This window comes from Rattus norvegicus, chromosome 4 (assembly GCF_036323735.1).
Source record: "Rattus norvegicus strain BN/NHsdMcwi chromosome 4, GRCr8, whole genome shotgun sequence".
Lineage (NCBI taxonomy): Eukaryota > Metazoa > Chordata > Mammalia > Rodentia > Muridae > Rattus > Rattus norvegicus.
The window spans coordinates 14,393,027-14,410,298 of record NC_086022.1 but is presented as its reverse complement, the minus strand read 5'-3'; the positions used below and the strand labels follow the sequence as shown (position 1 = coordinate 14,410,298).

Sequence of the window (17,272 nt, the reverse complement as noted above, 5' to 3'; positions counted from 1 at the left end):
AGACTACAGAGAGTCTCCAGGGCGCACACTCGGTAAGATAGTGTGGTTTTTTCCCAGTAGTTTATAGATGATGAGTGATGGAGGTGAGTTGGTCAGACCTGACTGTAGAGAGGGTATTGTGCGCTCATGATGTGGAAGACGGATTAGGAGGAGAAAGACAAGGGGCCAGGGCCAGGAAGGAGGGAATCTAGGGATGCCTGTTCCTCTCCATCTTCTTTGGTTCCTAACAGCCATGAAACACCAGAATAAACCCATCATCCTGAGGGGGCCCAGTATTTTCTGTTTCCTATAAAAATGCATGAAACATAAACACGGCTCATTTTTATGTAACCATTAAAGAGTTTCCATTTGCCAGAGGCTCCACCACCGAGCGCACATCCACAAGATGAATGATAGTATTGTGCACAGGGGGGTAGATGTCTTCGCCAACGTTTAACACAGTTTGATTTTTCCATATTCAGCTCCAAATGCACACACAGAATGCAGTCTACCCACTGGCTCTCCAGGGTGAGGGGTCTGGACCTCCATAAACAAAGATAGAGTAAACTCTCATACTCACTGTGAAAGACGGGCAGTCGGAGACATTCAACTCTTGCAAGTTTTTACAGTGGCCTAAAGCAAACAAGGAAGGCATCGCTAAACATCACACTGCAAACATTTAGTTTTCCACAGTACATTCAATGAAACGTTTTCATTAAGAAGTAAAGAGAAACTTGGGCAAGAAATGTGTTCTAAGTATGTGGGTTTCTCTGCTCAGGCAAATGATGTCTTTGGCTTAAAAACCCATACACACACGTTTGTTATTGTTTGCGGAGTACAGGAAAAAGATGGGAAAAAAACTTTTCAATTTAAAAAATACTATATCCCCGGGGGTTTTAGTTTGAAAATACTAGAAGAAAAATAATTTGTTTTAGTTGGTTGGTTTTGGTCTTTTTTGGTACATAGCTTTTCAATTCTTGTTCATGTGTGCTTATCTGTATGTATATGGATGTATGTATACATGCATGTGAATGACAAAGGTATTGTATATGGATGTATGTATACATGCATGCGAATGACACAGGTACTTATGTATGTGTACATGGATGTGTGTATACATGCATGCGAATGACACAGGTACTTATGTGTGTGTACATGGATGTGTGTATACATGCATGTGAATGACACAGGTACTTATGTGTGTGTACATGGATGTGTGTATACATGCATGTGAATGACACAGGTACTTATGTGTGTGTACATGGATGTGTGTATATAGGCATGTGAATGACACAGGTACTTATGTGTGTGTACAAGGATGTGTATACATGCATGTGAATGACACAGGTACTTATGTGTGTGTACATGGATGTGTGTATATAGGCATGTGAATGACACAGGTACTTATGTGTGTGTACATGGATGTGTGTATATAGGCATGTGAATGACACAGGTACTTATGTGTGTGTACATGGATGTGTGTATATAGGCATGTGAATGACACAGGTACTTATGTGTGTGTACATGGATGTGTGTATACATGCCTGTGAATGACAAAGGTTAGTAGCCAGTGTTTCCTCACGCTATTGTTCAGGCCTCTCCCTGAACTTGGAGAGTGCTGACTCAGCAAGGCTAGGTATCCTGGGATCCTCCTGCCTCTGCCTCCCCTGGACCAGAATGACAGACGCTGACCACCATATCCAGCTTTTACGAGGTGTTGGGGACCAAGCTCAGGTCCTTACGCCTGTGTGGTAAGCACCCTCCTGACTTTCCGGCCAAGCCGTCTTCCTTCCCAGACCCACTGTTTAGTTTTAGTTTTAAAATATTTTATTACATCTATTCACACATACACAAGGATGGAGAGGACTACACCATGACTACCTATACCTCTGCCGTCTAGATTATAATCTGCATTTCATGCTGGTTTTATTGCATGCCGTTCACTCATCTCTAAATCTACATTCTGCATTAGTTTTTGACGCATTTCAAAGCATGCTGCAGAAACACTTTTCCTGCAATAGTTCACATTCATAGTAAGTGAAATAAACTATTTGCTATGACTTTTTATTTTTATTTTACTTATTTTTATTATTTTATTTTATTTTATTTTATTTGAGACAGGGTGTCTCTGTATAGCCCAGGCTGTCCTAGAACTCATTCTTGTGGACCGGGATAACCTTAACACCTGTCTCTGCCTCCCATGTGCTGGGACTTTTAAAGGCCTGTGCCACCACCACCCAGTTGTTATGACTTTTTAAGTTAGACTGACATAGAAATTGCAATAAATTATAAAAAAGTGGAGGTTGAGAAAGGCCATCTGCCTTAATAGTTCTTGGAATACAGACTATTGCATGCCTCAAGGAAGATAAGACACACAGACAGACAGCTAGACTACACACTCAGCACCTTGAGAGACGCTTTGGGGGCGGACCCACAGATGCAGACTGTGAGGACCACTTGAGGCCAAGCAGTGGGACGGCACTCTAGGTGAGCGGGGCCTCGCTAGACAGGAAAAGCAACAGGAGGTGGCCCTGGCACTCAAACTAGAATAAATCTCCTCTCAATCAAGCGTGCTTCATTGTCTGCCACTAATATCCAGACAGCCGGACACTAACATCGGACACACTATCCGCTGTAAGCTACTTTATACTTCTTCCTTTGCCAAGGGTGGCCTCCATCCTAAGTGAGATATGCAAATGAGAAGCACTTCCCGACTGTTTTCACCAAAGGGAAAGCCGTTCTCGACTCGTGCAGACCTGGGCTGATGAACACTGTGGAGAACCACAAAACAAGAAAGGCGGATTGGAGTACTTGGCATGGGGGTCACAGAGAAGCCCTCGCTATGGTGGTGGCATTGAGGCCAGACCTATAAGAGCGTGGCTGGGACAGGGCCACTTATTCTAAGCATTTCTGGGTCCACACTCAACATGAGTGGCTGAATGAAAAACGAGGACCGAGAACGTGATAGCTTCCAGTTAAGGTTGAGGAGAAGGGTTTCATTGGAGATGGGGGGGGGGGAGAGAGAGAGAGAGAGAGAGAGAGAGAGAGAGAGAGAGAGAGAGAGCGCGAGCGCCACGGAGCCCACACTGAACACGGCCAGCAGAATAGACCAGGCCATGAGAGGGTGGGGACTGTGATGGGGACAGAAGTGACATAGGGGCAAGAGAGGGCCAGGAGCTGAGGACCAAGAGAGAAGCCGAGAGAACAGAGAGAGCCAAGACAGCGCATGGACAAAATGGTGAGGTTATATATAAAAGAGAAGCTGAGGGAAGAGAAGTAAACTTGGGGTGATGGGGTGCAGCTGGAGAGATCTAGGGTGGAGCTTGGGATGAAACAAGCTGAGAGGAAGGGGCTCTACAGCAGGTTCTTAGGATGCTGAGAGAGCCTAGCAGCCAGTGGCCAGCATCCGCTTTGATAAAGAGGTAATTAACAACCTCTTTATAATATGTTAATAATCGGTTAGTCTTCTGCCCAAGGTTTCTTTGGGACCTGACAGTGGCGACTAGGAGAGACTGAAGGGAAAACACCTAAGCCCAGGAAGGTCATGTCTCCATGGCTGTGCATCAGGGACGGCAGGAGAATTTCTTTAAATTCTAGATCCACAGGATGAGGAACGCGTTGGAGTGTTCACAGGGCTGAGTCCTAACAGTTGAGAACTTCCCACGGGCTGGGCACTGGGCCCCTTTCATCTGCCCAGGGACCGGAAGCTAATATAACTCCATTTTACAGATACCGAAGATGAGGTTGGGTACAATCTAGCAGGACAGAGAGTCTTGACTCTAGCTTAAGGTCCAAGCATGTATACTAACTAAACCAGGCAAGTAAAAGGTAAAGAACCGTCTATAGCACTTTTCGCCCACTTAAACTAGCAGCCTCAGAAAAAAAAATAAATAAATCTGCTCTTTCTGTCATATGCTGATCACTCTTCACTTTCTTCTGTCCCACCTAGGAGCTCTGTGCACCCCGGCTGGGCCTTAGTCTCCCCGACCTGTGCTACCCAAACTTGGATTTCAAGGGAAGACTTCCTTGTTCCATCTTCCTGGGTGGGGCCAGCTGGACGTCAGAATGCGCGTGGCGGCCATCTTGCTTCTGTTCTGCCTTTGCAGAACTGCTGAGCCTCGCAAGCCCAGCCCCGGGGCTTTGAGAAGCCAAGGCCATCCCAGCCGCAGCCGCAGCAGCCGAGCAGGTGGCGGCAGGAGAGGCTCCAGCCCGGTCAAACGCTACGCGCCAGGCCTTCCTTGCGATGTGTACACATATCTCCACGAGAAATACCTCGACTGCCAAGAAAGGAAACTAGTCTACGTGTTACCCGACTGGCCTCAGGATTTGCTGCACATGCTGCTAGCAAGAAACAAAATCCGAGTGTTGAAGAACAACATGTTTTCTAAGTTTAAAAGGCTCAAGAGCCTGGACCTGCAGCAGAACGAGATCTCCAAAATTGAGAGCGAGGCGTTCTTCGGTTTAAATAAGCTTACCACGCTCTTGCTGCAGCACAACCAGATCAAGGTGCTGACAGAGGAGGTGTTCATTTACACACCTCTCCTGAGCTACCTGCGCCTTTACGACAACCCCTGGCACTGCGCTTGTGAGCTAGAGACACTCGTTTCCATGCTGCAGATTCCACGGAACCGGAATTTGGGGAACTACGCCAAGTGCGGAAGCCCACCAGCACTGAGAAATAAAAAGTTGCTGCAGCTAAAGCCCCAAGAGCTATGTGATGAAGAGGAGAAGGAGCGACTGGACCCCATACCCCAAGTATCGGGGGTACCCGCAGTCATCAGGCCGGAAGCAGACTCCACTCTGTGCCACAATTACGTGTTTCCCATACAAACGCTGGACTGCAAGAGGAAAGGTGAGAGTGCCTCTCCTCTTTTGTTTCTGCAGGCTGTTAGGAAATGTTTCTCCCTCCCTGCACCCCATGGTACCTGGAGATGTCTGACGGGAGGCATCCTTCAATAGTAATGGAGTGTACAGAGCTCAGTTCAAAGCAGTTGGTAACTAGGGGGCGGCAGAAGAAGATATACTAGCTAGGTTGGTAAAGTCCCTGGCCAGCAAGTACCGAACCCTGGGTTCAATCCCCCGACCCACATAACTGGGCAGGGTGGCACCCATCTGTAATCCGAGCACTTGAGAAAGAGAGACTAGAGGATCTGACGTTCAGGATCATCCTGGACTACACAGTGAGTTGAAGGATAGCCTGGGCTACATGTACACTGCTACAGAACACATGCTCTTAAAAACAATGCACATGACCCCCAACAAAACAAAGCATAAGCAAATGAAAACCAGTTCAAGGCTGTCCTCAGTCTCCTGGGAGGCTGGAGGCTGGCCCGGGCTTCGTGACACCCTGTTTCAAAACCAGGGTCTGTGCGGGAGAGAAGGGGTAAGAGCACGCACTGCTTTTCAGAGGGCCGACATTCAATAGCAGCACTCATATCAGGTGGTTCGGGGGAATCCAGGGCCTCTGGCTTCCATGGGTGTCCGCCCACATGTGTCACATGCACACATGATTAAGAAGTAAACAAACATTTACATAAAGAGAAGACAGTGGGGTTGGGGAGCTCATTCATTTGTTCAGGGAAAGGTCTGGCAGTAAGGAATTCCTTTCATCTTGAACCTGATTTATCTTGGGCACAGAGCAGATACCCTCTATACAGTCTGACTTACACCAGTTATGTAAAGCGCATGCGTCTCGTGGGGAGATGTGCTCCAGGGCAAAACGTGTGCAGCACAGCCCCAGCGCTGAGTCGGGGGTGGAGGCCCGGCAGCCTGCTGATGGTGTATATTCCACTCACCCAGTCCTGTGGTTTTCACAGGCCGGTGCAACCCCACATCTTAGATCTTCCCGAATTGTCCGGAGTGAACAAGAGTTAAGTCATTTAACAATATTTCGCTTAAGGTTTATGAGACTGGGGAACTCTTTCTAGACTACCCCCTAGTGTCTGTAAACCAATGGTAGGCCTTCTGTCCCACAGAGTCCTGCACAGCGCTGTGCAAGATAAAGTGACGAACTAAGAACGAACGGGAGAGTTTAGAAATGCTAACGATGTGTTGGCAAAGACCGACTATCAAAGAGTAACCCACGAACTGATGATGTCTTTATAATACCAAGCCTTATGACGATGTCCATGTGTTTCATTTGGGGCAAGCTTTAAAAGTTTGTTTGTGAATACTAACTTAGAGCCAGATGTCATCGGAGTAGAGTCAGTTTGAGCATGCTACAAAGGTCTTCCATACATCTTAGGGGGTGTTGTTCGTTTGTGTCTTTTGTTTGTGTTTATTTGAGGGCTGGGCCCAAGAGTAATTTGTTTGCTTTTGGCCAAAGCTTGCCGCTTTCTCCTGGACTCTGAAGTGGGGTGGTCAGGTCAGTCTGAGACAGGTAGCTGTGTGCCTACAGGAGTCACGGTAGACCAGTGATAACAACCAGGACTGGCCAGGCTGGGCTCCTCCGATTTTGGAGAAAGTCCTCACTAACTGAAAATCTAGCAAATGCCAGGTACCCTCCCATGTATCCGTGCTGTCAACTTTCCTATCCCCATTTAGACATTGGGGGTGGGGGGCAGCTTGGGAGGTCCCATCAGTCAAACGAGGTTTCCCAGTTAAACCAAAGAACAAAGATAGGAATCTTGATTACCCAAGCCAGCACTTGCAGTCTTCCAGAGTTAATCTGACTGTATGCAGACAAGCTACTTACTACTACATGAGAATTCTAGAAAGCACTAGAGAATTCTAGAAGGCTCGACAGGTGCCATTTTGCCAAAGTGAGGTTGTGGGGAATGAGCACTTAGGAATGGTTTGTGATGAGCTCTCGGGAGTTATGTAGCAAAGGATGTTCTCTGAGCTTTCTTTCGGATTGCCTAGACTTCAGGTTGAACCCCGGGTTAGAATACTTCCTGCTACTGAGGTTCCGTCCCCACCTTAGCTGAACCTGTATTTGCTACACGGGCTGTCCAAAGAGTAAATATGTAGGGTTGAGCTCACTAGTTATCTGAGAAGAATGCTATCCACATAAAAGGCATGTAAGGCTTCATAGCAAGACTACGGACACTGTGCTGAGAGTTAAGAGTTAAGTTGGGTGTGGTGGCCGAGGCAGGTGGATATCTGTGAGTCTGAGACCATCCTGGACTACACAGTGAATTCCAGGATAGCCAGGGCTATGTAGAGAGACCCTGTAAAGAATCTCTCGACATTTTGGATTTCTCCAAAATCAGGGGTGGTGTGCGTGAGAGATAAAGACAGAGGGCTCCCCTTTCATTGGCTTCCTAGTCTTGGGCCACCAGCTCCACCACCCCTGCCGACAAGCACAGTTCTTATTTTGTCTCTGCCTATAAAAACATTTCTTTTTCTCTTGGCAAACATCGGCTATAAAACATATTTTATTGCTTTCCCTTTGCAACTTATTGTTGCCTAAATATAATCTCCTAAAAATACCCCTCAAATTAATCTTCTCTGCTGCAAAACTGCAGGGAACCCGTATGAGGAAGGGAGCTCACGGTATATAAATTTAGCGTATATAACACTGAGTCAAGTATGTATTAAAGGACAACTCGAGTCCCTCCAATTGCTAGTGACTGTGTAAAATCCAGGGCTTATATTTTCATTTTTTATATGTTGATACGCGGTAGCAATTCTGTGTTGGTGAGATACGGTGTGATGTTCTAATCAGAGAGTGTGATCTTCAGAGGAACTGGTTTACCCCACACCTCAGGCAGGTGTTGTTGGTGTTGGAAGCAGTGTTCTCTCTCCCGGCCACTTGCGATGTACAGCTGTTGTCAACCACGTTTATGCGTCCTTGTTTATACGCACGTTAGAGCAATCCCTCCTGCCCACCTTCATCCTTGGGTCTGCCGACTACCCTCTCTCCATCCCCACAACCAGGCACAGCCTCTAATTCTGGAATGCATAATGAAGGCTCGTTAAGACGTTTCATAATTAACTATAAATGTCTCACTGCGGTTTATATAAGTCCATTAATGCTATTCACCATTTATATTTTTTATTATAGATTCCTATATTTAGTCACATTCTTACTGGGCACTGGGCGGTAAAACACTTGAGCTGCCTTCCTTTGTCCCTTTAAAGCAGTAACATAAACAACTTTAAAAGAAATACACGGCAGTTGAAAATCATGGCTAGAACTCCAATAGGACAACTTTAACCTACTCTAATTTCTTTATTTTGTTCCATAAATCGTAACAAATCTCAAATACTAAAAAAAAAAAAAAAGAAACAGTCAGTAATGTTCATCTGTAGGTCCCTGGTGGAGTGTACCAATGTTTTTGATAGGTACTTTACATATGTTACACAAAATATAGGATCTCGAGAAACCTAAGGCTTGCCATTGGGAGGGGGGACGACACTAGCAACATTATTGAAGAAAGGGCACTGTCGGCCGCTCCCAGCACTAAGTGACAAAGCCGGCCACCATGCTCTTCTATCTCTTCCTTCAAGACTGGGTATATCCACTATGCCAGGAATTTACTCATGCCTTCTGTGTGCCTCCTCCCAACTTCAAACTCTCCCCGAGCGCTATTCAAGAATACCACACGGGGAAAACAAGCAGGGAGCCTGCAATATGGATCCTTTCAGTGAGGGAACTCGGCCTTTCCCAACAGCCTAGCAGTGACTCAGACGTGTGCAGGGGACCGACTTGTGCCAAATCAACCACAGAGAACTCAAAGATCACTATTTTTGCCTTAAACATCTGACAGCAAGAAAAAAATAATAGCGTTATTCATAAGACAGCAGGCGCTTTGCCAACAAAACTCAGCCTTTCAAAGGGAGTGTGTGGGGGGTTGGTTGAAAGGCATACTTATGCCATATTGAGGTGACTGGATTGCCAAGAACACAGGAAAGCACCAGTGCTAAAACCAATTTTAGCTTCGCATTTACCAGAATAATTTACTAATGTTACTTTGAACACTAGGAAAAATTATACAGGTAAATTGGCTCCAGCTGCTTCGGACATCAATCTGCCCCTGATTTCAATGATAACTAAGAAATTTTAATTTCTAATAAGCAAGCTTATGTGTGTCTCTTTAACTACTACCAAGTCTTCAAATCATTTCTGAGGCTGCTGACAACCAAAAGCCTACTAAATGGGAAAAATTATGTGAGGAGAATTTCTCAATTTCCTCTTCACAGTAAGGTTCGTTAGAGGAGCAGAGCTCTTAAGAGCTGGCTGTAGATACAGCATCTCCTAAGCTGTTTGTCAAGAGTGTGGCCTGCGATTGCAAACAAAGAGGTGGAGGCAGGGGGATCAGTTGTTCAAGGCCTTCCTTGTTCAAGCAGCAGCAAGTTTCAAGCCAGACCCTATCCCAAGCCTTCTCCCTCCCCTACCTCAAACCATTTTTGATTCGTGGTAAATGTGAGCTCTGGCCATTAAGAGGAAAAAAACACTAAGTTCAAGTCACTACATGTAAATATTCCTGGGGCTAAGAATTCCCAAGTCCTAAGTTGTTACTTTTAATTGATATTCCATTCCTATTTTGTTAGATATATTCACAATTCGACCATTCTGAACCAAAAGCAGCAGTGTGGTAAGTGAATGCCACTTTTCATAAATGTGTTTTGCAGTTCCTGGCTCTAAGAATTTCTGCTTCCTGGGGACCACCCTACTCTGCAGATGTCAGTCGGGCTGGTGATTTTAATGCTGCTTCATGAGAACAAGTCTGTTTCCCACCAAAGGCGACAACTGCACTCAGTAAAATTAAGGCGTCTTCTGGAAACTAAAGAGCAAGTCTCGCAGTAAAACACAACATAGGAGAGATTGTTTTCGGAAAGCATGATTTAAGGATAGAAAATAAATAGCAGAAGCAAAATCGAGATGAGCCTCGGTTTCTTATTCTCTCTGAGGACATAACCCTGGCTCTCCCCTCATGCCGCTGTTCCTAGCTTGCTCTTTCTGAGAATCTGGTTACTGCAGGAACAGAACGCTGTGGGAGTGGTAAACTCCACCTCAGGAGTTAAGTGGGTGAAAAGTTATCAACTCATGCATGAATTTTTAGCATTTAAGAAAAGCGAAAATAAGATATGGTGACCTCCTTTGCCTACATTGGTACAGAAGGGCTGAATTGTGAATATATCTAACAAAATAGTAATAAATATTAATTAAAAATAACAGCTTGGGATTTACGAATTCTTAGCCCCAGGAACATTTACAATGTAGTGACTTGGACTTAGCTTTTTCTTTCCTCTTACACACACACACACACACACACACACACACACACGGTCAGCCAAGAACTGAAAATATTAAGTAGAAGATTCTAGAAATAAACCACTTGTAAGCAACTTATTAAAGCAGGCTTGTAATTGCTGTTTTCCTGTGTGGCGTTGTTGCTGATCCCTTACTGCATTGCCGCAGGCGTGTGTGCGCACAGGGCTTGGTAGCTGTCTCTGGTTGTAGGCATCCACTGTGACCTTGGGATGCTTCTCCTGAGGATAAGAGGGCTGTGTGCCACGGTTTGGGAGCTCGGGAAGGTCAAGAGTGTGGTGTTTGTGGGAGCCACGTGCCTGGGATCATTTGTTGGCACAGGCAGCCTAAAACATGACATCGTAACAGCATGGCAACAAGGACACAGCATCGTCATTCACTCATAGTCACCGCATCCCCCGCCCCAGACCGGAAGCAAGGAGAGTTAGCTTCAGATGGCAGTCCATGCATTATCAAGGGAAACCAACCTCCAAGAAGCAACTGAAGCAGAGACTGTGGAGGAAGGCTGGCTTGCTTAGTTTGTTTTTTCAAACAGCCGGGACCACCGGGCCAGCAGAGTTTCTACCCTTACGTGGCAATCGTTAAACGTCCTGTAGATTGTCTTATTCTGTAGGTTTTTGCTGGTCCGAAACTTAGTATGTGTCTTATGCAGGCCTCAAACTTGCAGCAACCTCCCTGCCCTCCCTCACATGCTCTACCAGGCCCAGCCTTTTGGGTCACCAGGATGGAGTCTCTGCTTCCCGAACGACTCAACCTTCAAGGGTCTTCCTCTTCATTAGTTCCTGTCTCTGCAGCTAGGGGTTCCTCTGGCCCCTCCCTTGGCCCCACCCTCTAGGTGGGATGCGTATGATTTGGTTCCAGCACTACCAAGGCTTATTTGTGTTTTCTCTGGCAACAGCCACTCACCCCGCCTCCCCGACCCCGACCCCGACCCCCCACTCCCCCGCCCCCGCCCCCGCCCCCGCCGCCCCACCCCCTGCTAAGCTGTTGGGTTTAATAGAAAATAGGAGGCAGAAAAGCTTAACCTAAACACTGTTCATTTTTCCAGAGCTGAAGAAAGTCCCAAACAACATCCCGCCAAACATTGTTAAGCTGGACTTGTCATACAACAAAATCAGCCAGCTCCGGCCCAAGGAGTTTGAAGACGTTCACGAACTCAAGAAGTTAAATCTGAGCAGCAATGGCCTGGAGTTTATAGACCCTGGTAAGTTACACTGCAGGGTCTTTCAGGTGGGTGGCAACACTGAGGCAAATGCCATTTCGTCAGTGGTGCCTCTTCTGTGACAACACCTAGAGTAAACACCATTTAATTTAAAAAAACAAGTTGAAAGAGTATGAATTTTAAGAAAACATGATGCTGAAAATAGGGCTTGTTTGACACTTAGAAGGGTGTGCCAAAATATTGCTTTACTAAGGGTATAGTACTGTCCAGGCATACCTAAGTGTCCAGGGTCTTTGTTCCAGGAACTCTCTCAGACACCAAAATCCCCTTTGCAAAATGACATGCATTGCCCCCCCTTTATACTTCAGTTGTTCTTACTGATAATAGTTATTTAATGAACATGCTATATAAACTCTCATTACACTGCATTGCCTAAGAAACAATGACAAGAAGAGACGTCTAGTGAGTGCACTACAAATTCAGAACAGATGCCATTTTTTCCAGCTACTTTTAATCTGCGGTGCAAATACAGAATCTGACAAATGCAGGACACTGACTACACGGGACCAAGCCGTGTTCACTCAGTCAGCCCAGATGACAGAGGCACTTGGAGAGTAGCTGTGTGTACGTGGTCGGGGTGGAGGGCCTTGCACAGTATGGACCGGAGTGGTCCTGACTTCTTACTCCGGCCCTGACTTCTCAAGTGCTCGTATCACAAGACTCAATATCACCCCGTACAATGATGGCTCCATTGGTAAATTGGCTGCTGCATAAGCACAAGGAGCTAAGTTCAGACCCCCCGCATCTGTGTAGAAGCTGGGTGCGAGGGCACGTGGGTATAGCCTCAGCACTGAGGAGAGGACAGAGCTCATTGGCTAACAACCCTAGCCAAATGCACGTGTCCGGTTCCGTGAGAAGTCCTCTTTCAAAAGTAAAATAGAGATCTGATGTTGGCCTTTACCTCCAGACGCACACACAGACACGCACGCACACACATACATATGTCATACACACACAATAGTAATTTGTAAAATAATAAACGTATGAAAATGTAATAAAAGACAGGATATACTGAGTGAACGTGTAATGCTTTTAAAGTGGAAATTCGGATTTGACTTTTGGGGGCCATTCATTAAACCTCAACTTGTTTAACATAAATTCAAAACTGACTGCTGAACACCAGGCTCATAAACTCAGAGGAGACATGCTCAAGTCAGGGTAAGATTGGTTACTCACGCTGAAAGACCCCCAAACTTGGGGAGACTCTCGCTCCAGTCACAGGTTGGGGTACCCCCAGGAAACACGAGTAGCCGGTCTTGATGTAATCAGCAAGAGGCAGTTTTATTTACGAGATCTCGGGCTGACACGTATCTCACACAGGAGATTGAGTCAAGCCCCGAGCCTCTCTAGGCAGGAGCTTATATAGGGAAAACCAGGGGTTTCGTGTGAATACACATAATTGGCTAATACAAAGGGTGCACAGTTACTTTTGGCACGGAGTTACATCAACAAAGCATACGTGTAATCTAGCATCTCAGCAATGTGGGCAGGGCAACTCATCTCACTGCAGCAGGGGGATGACCCATCCTCAGGGAGTGAAGGAAGGGGAGGGGGTGGCTCCAGATGGCCAGTGTCCTTGGGAGCTGATAGTCGGGCCGGTGAGCCCTATCTCAAATTCTCTCAGGCATGTCTGCACTTTGTTTGAGACTAACTTTTTGAAATTTAACTCTTCAACGCACCTAGATCAGAATCGGCTCTCTTCGCCCTGCGAGCCTCCTCACTACTTGCTAAGTACTTGCTCTGGTGGGAAGCAAACTGAGGGGAGTACGTTAGGCAAACACTGGATCCGGAAGGAAGGGGGCTGCTGACTCACTGCTAGGTCATCTGTCACACGCATGTTTCTTTGCAGTGTGCTTGCCGTCTAAGGCCCAGCTATAAAATGATCAGTTATCAGTACAGTATTTGTTATAATACAACAATGCAGCAAAGAGCTGGAAACATTTTGAGCACAATTGGTTTTCCTATGCTAAAAAAATAGAGCAATTACTATTCTGCCTGCATGTGCTTGTTCATGTGTGTGGGTGTACACATGTGTAGAGGTTGACAGTGAGTGTTTTCTGCAGTCACTCTCCCCTTTATTCTCTCAGACAGAGCTTCTTATGGAATCTTCAGCTCACCCATTGGCAAGTCCCAGGGTTCAATACCCAGTACCAACACACACACACACACACACACACACACACACACACACACACACACATGCTCGCACACACGCACGCAGGCACGCACGCAGGCACGCACGCAGGCACGCACACACACACAATGCAGATGACTTTTAGAGCTTTTGTTAAATAAACTAAAATGCCAATTATTATTATATAGCCTCAACTAAATGTGTTACAGCAGGGAACAGACATGCTATCACATTGATTCAGTTACAACAGACTATGGGACATAAAGAGCCTTCCCTCCCTCCCTCCCTCCTTCCCACTCTCCCTCCCTCCCTCCTAACCTCCCTTTATTTAGTTCAACCCAAGAGAAGCATTTTCACAAATAAGTTTGTGTTGGGACAAGCACCAAGTAATTTTAGTGGTTAGTCCTTTAGAACAAAGGAAAATGGATCTTAGAAATAAGACAAAATTAACTGAACCAGTTTGAAAGTAAAAGGCCTACTGTGTTTCGGGATTTTTGAAATGAAGCACCACCCAATGACTTCCTTAAGAATTTAGGCTGCCTCGTGAGCCCATGTGGGGCACCAGGTTGTAGAAGACCTGGTGACAGTCTAGTAAATGCAGGGCGTCAGTGGAGAACGGGAAAAGCCCCCCAGCAGGAGTTTTACTTCCTTCAAGGGGTAAAGCTGACTCTCCCAGGGGATCCTAGACACATTCACTTTCGTGACTGTAGTTCTTCTGAACGTGGGACTACGTATTTACACAAGCTTTCGATCTGGAGGGTTGTTTCCAGAAAAGTGAATTTGTGATGGCCTGGTTTTAGAATTTTAGCCAATGAGCCACAAAATGCCAAAATTTCACAACTATCATCACAAGATGGATTCTCTTAGCCCCAGTTCCTCAGCCTTCTCCCTGGCCCCAAATAGAAAGTAGTCTGTTTGGGGCTTCGCCCAAGAAGGGATGATATGAAAATAGTCACTAGTATCGGTGCCAAGCTTAATTCCAGACGCAAAGTAAGGATGCCGTGTTCTAACAAGGGCATTGTGGAAGAGTAAGGTGAGAGTGTCCGAAACAGAGACGAAGCGTCAGAAGCTGCGAGTGGCCTGTGGACTTTGGAGTCTGTGGTGGGCCTTTGGTCTTAGTGCGCTGCTCTATTTCTTGTGAGTTACTTGGTTCTAATTTCTCAGCATCCGGCTAAATCAAATGCATATGCAGCCAGCGCTGATAGCCACCATTGCTTACCAAACTCAACCAGATGTTTTTAAAAACATGGGTAGAGATTATTTGGTTTGGAACTGTACAAAAATAGACTCTCACCACCAGAGCCACTAAACTGGAAAAGATTATTGTTTTAGGCATTTTTTTAGAAATCACCAATAAAATAAACTATGAGGCTGCATGGTTTCCACACTTGCGCGCTAAGGTCTTATATTTAACACACTTACCTGATTTGTGTGACCCCTTTATGCAACATTCTTCCCAGAAAAATGCACTTTTCTGAGACATTGAGAGCACTGTGCAGACATTACAATGTGTCAACGCCCCCTGCAGGCCTTCCCCATGTTCCTGAGAGGTGATTTTTAAAAACTAACTTAAAACCGACTTTTTCAAATAAAATATCACACACTAGTCTGTCTAATCAAGGGAAAGCTTTGTTTGATAAAAATATATTTCACGTATTTTGCATTTCTTCATATGTTCAGTAAGGAGGACACACCAAGAAACAAATCTCCTGACCCAGAAATCCTCTCCATGGAGCTAGTGAGGAAGAGAGCACTTTCCATATTAAGTAAACACTACACCAAAATGTGGCACAAGTCACAGGCAGAGACTAACAGGTTGCAGTTAGAAAGCCATCTGTGTGGCTTGTAAGGACTCAGGGAGATGCTACCCACCATGCGCACATTTTCACAATAAAGCAACAGCGAGCTCATCCTCAAGTAAGAGGGCCTCGCAGAGAATTTTTAATCACGAATGTGCCTGTTAATAGGCTGACTGCCTGGTTAAGCTCCGTATCTTTATGCAAACATCGCCACACTTCTTTCTTCGTGACAGGAAGTAGCTTGCAACTAGAAGCCAGGCCCTAGCAAAGGTAGCTTCCTTCTCTCTCACTAGTACTGAGGAGCAGGGTGCTACGTCCCTTGATGGGTTCTGTCCAGTCTGGGGAAACACTGAGAGTCACACATGTGCTGAAGAGAATGCTGTGACCGGGAGAGCCGAGCCTCTTATTGGAATCTGTTTGGCGGTGTGACGGACACATCGGGTGCGGCCGTACAGTTCCCTCCCACTGATTAATGAGCGTTCTGTCTGTTTCTAGCTGCCTTTTTAGGGCTCATACACCTAGAAGAGCTCGACTTGTCAAACAACAGCCTGCAGAGCTTTGACTACGGGGTGTTAGAGGATCTGTACTTTCTGAAACTCCTATGGCTCAGAGACAACCCTTGGAGGTGCGACTACAGCATCCACTACCTCTACTACTGGTTAAAGCACCACTACAACGTCCACTACAACGGTCTGGAATGCAAAACGCCAGAGGAATACAAAGGGTGGTCCGTGGGGAAGTACGTTCGGAGTTACTATGAAGAATGCCCCAAAGACAAGCTGCCGGCATACCCTGAGACGTTTGACCAGGACACAGAAGACGATGAGTGGGAAAAAATACACAGAGATTACCCGGCCAAGAAGCATAGAGTCAGAATCACCATAGTGGGATAGATAACCGTGGAACCGTTCCAGCTAGACCCAGCTGCACAGCGCTATGCTGTGTGGGAAAACCGTCTGTTTACATTTGGGTTAATTGTGATGCCTCTTTCCGGAGGGTTATCCAGGAGCTTCCTCTGATTCTTAGGTTGTGGCGATTTCAATGATCTAGGGAGACCTGCTCAGCTGTGGGTCAGACTCCCGTTTGAGGAGCACACGGTGGGCCAGGACTGGTGGTATATGTCCACAACCCCAACAGTAAAGCTGAGGCAGGAGGATCACGATGCCAACCTGGGCTACGAAGCCAGAAACAGTCTCAAAATAGCCAAACTATTCCACACTGGTGACTTGAGGGAGTTGGTTCTTAATGATGGCATTAGAATTTTATAGTGTCTTGTATATGTTTTTAATGGCTTTTTGAAATAAAAGTTAAAAAAAACATCTTTACATGTCTTTCTGTAACTCCTTATATATTCTTTTAGAAAGTGATAGAAATGAAACATCACAATGAGTTGTCGCCCCTTTCTCTTGTCAAGCCTCTGCTGTTATTGATTGATGAAGTCAATTTAAGCATTAAGTAGGTTTGCATTCCTGTACGTTCCAGAGGAAGGTCCTGATAACCCAGTTCTCAACCGCTCCTCACTGATCAAACAACATTAACACACCATCATAATAAGCATAGAGAATATGAGATGTTCAGTATGAGAAGCCAGACGGACAGCTCTGACTGACAGACAGACAGCTCTGAGAGGCCTGGGTAGATGATCTGAATCATGAGCCCTGAAGATTGTAACCGCCGACAAAAACGGAAACGACATTGTTTGTTTCTTTCTGTCTGTGGTCTGTGTCTAGAAGCCACTCGTCAGGGGTAAGTGGGCCCGAGGACTTCCCCCAAAGATAATAGAGCAAAATCCATTAAACAAGTCATAAAATTAGGATCATGGGCAGAATCTTGGGTGGAAGAGACAGAAAACAAAAAAATAACATCAGAGAAAAATGAAGGGAGGACGGGTGTTTGAGGTGATTGCTGCCATCTGGGGTTTC

At 45.9% G+C, this 17,272-nt stretch overlaps 2 protein-coding genes across 7 annotated transcripts in view; one reads left to right on the top strand and one right to left on the bottom strand.

The window, feature by feature from the left end:
- Lrrc17 (leucine rich repeat containing 17) overlaps positions 1-16,667 on the top strand; it is a 30,417-nt gene extending 13,750 nt beyond the window's left edge. The window contains exons 2-4 of the mRNA NM_001025155.2: positions 3,929-4,831; positions 11,244-11,399; positions 15,846-16,667. Coding sequence (NP_001020326.1) covers positions 4,045-4,831; positions 11,244-11,399; positions 15,846-16,243 — 1,341 coding nt within the window. The 5' untranslated portion in view covers positions 3,929-4,044 and the 3' untranslated portion in view covers positions 16,244-16,667. The remainder of the gene's footprint in view (positions 1-3,928; positions 4,832-11,243; positions 11,400-15,845) is intronic.
- Positions 1-17,272, bottom strand: part of Fbxl13 (F-box and leucine-rich repeat protein 13) — a 198,460-nt gene that overhangs the window by 95,193 nt on the left and 85,995 nt on the right. For all 6 annotated transcript variants that reach the window (XM_039106881.2, XM_039106883.2, XM_039106882.2 and 3 more), the window contains exon 10: positions 560-612. In XM_039106881.2, the coding sequence (XP_038962809.1) occupies positions 560-612 (53 nt within the window). The remainder of the gene's footprint in view (positions 1-559; positions 613-17,272) is intronic.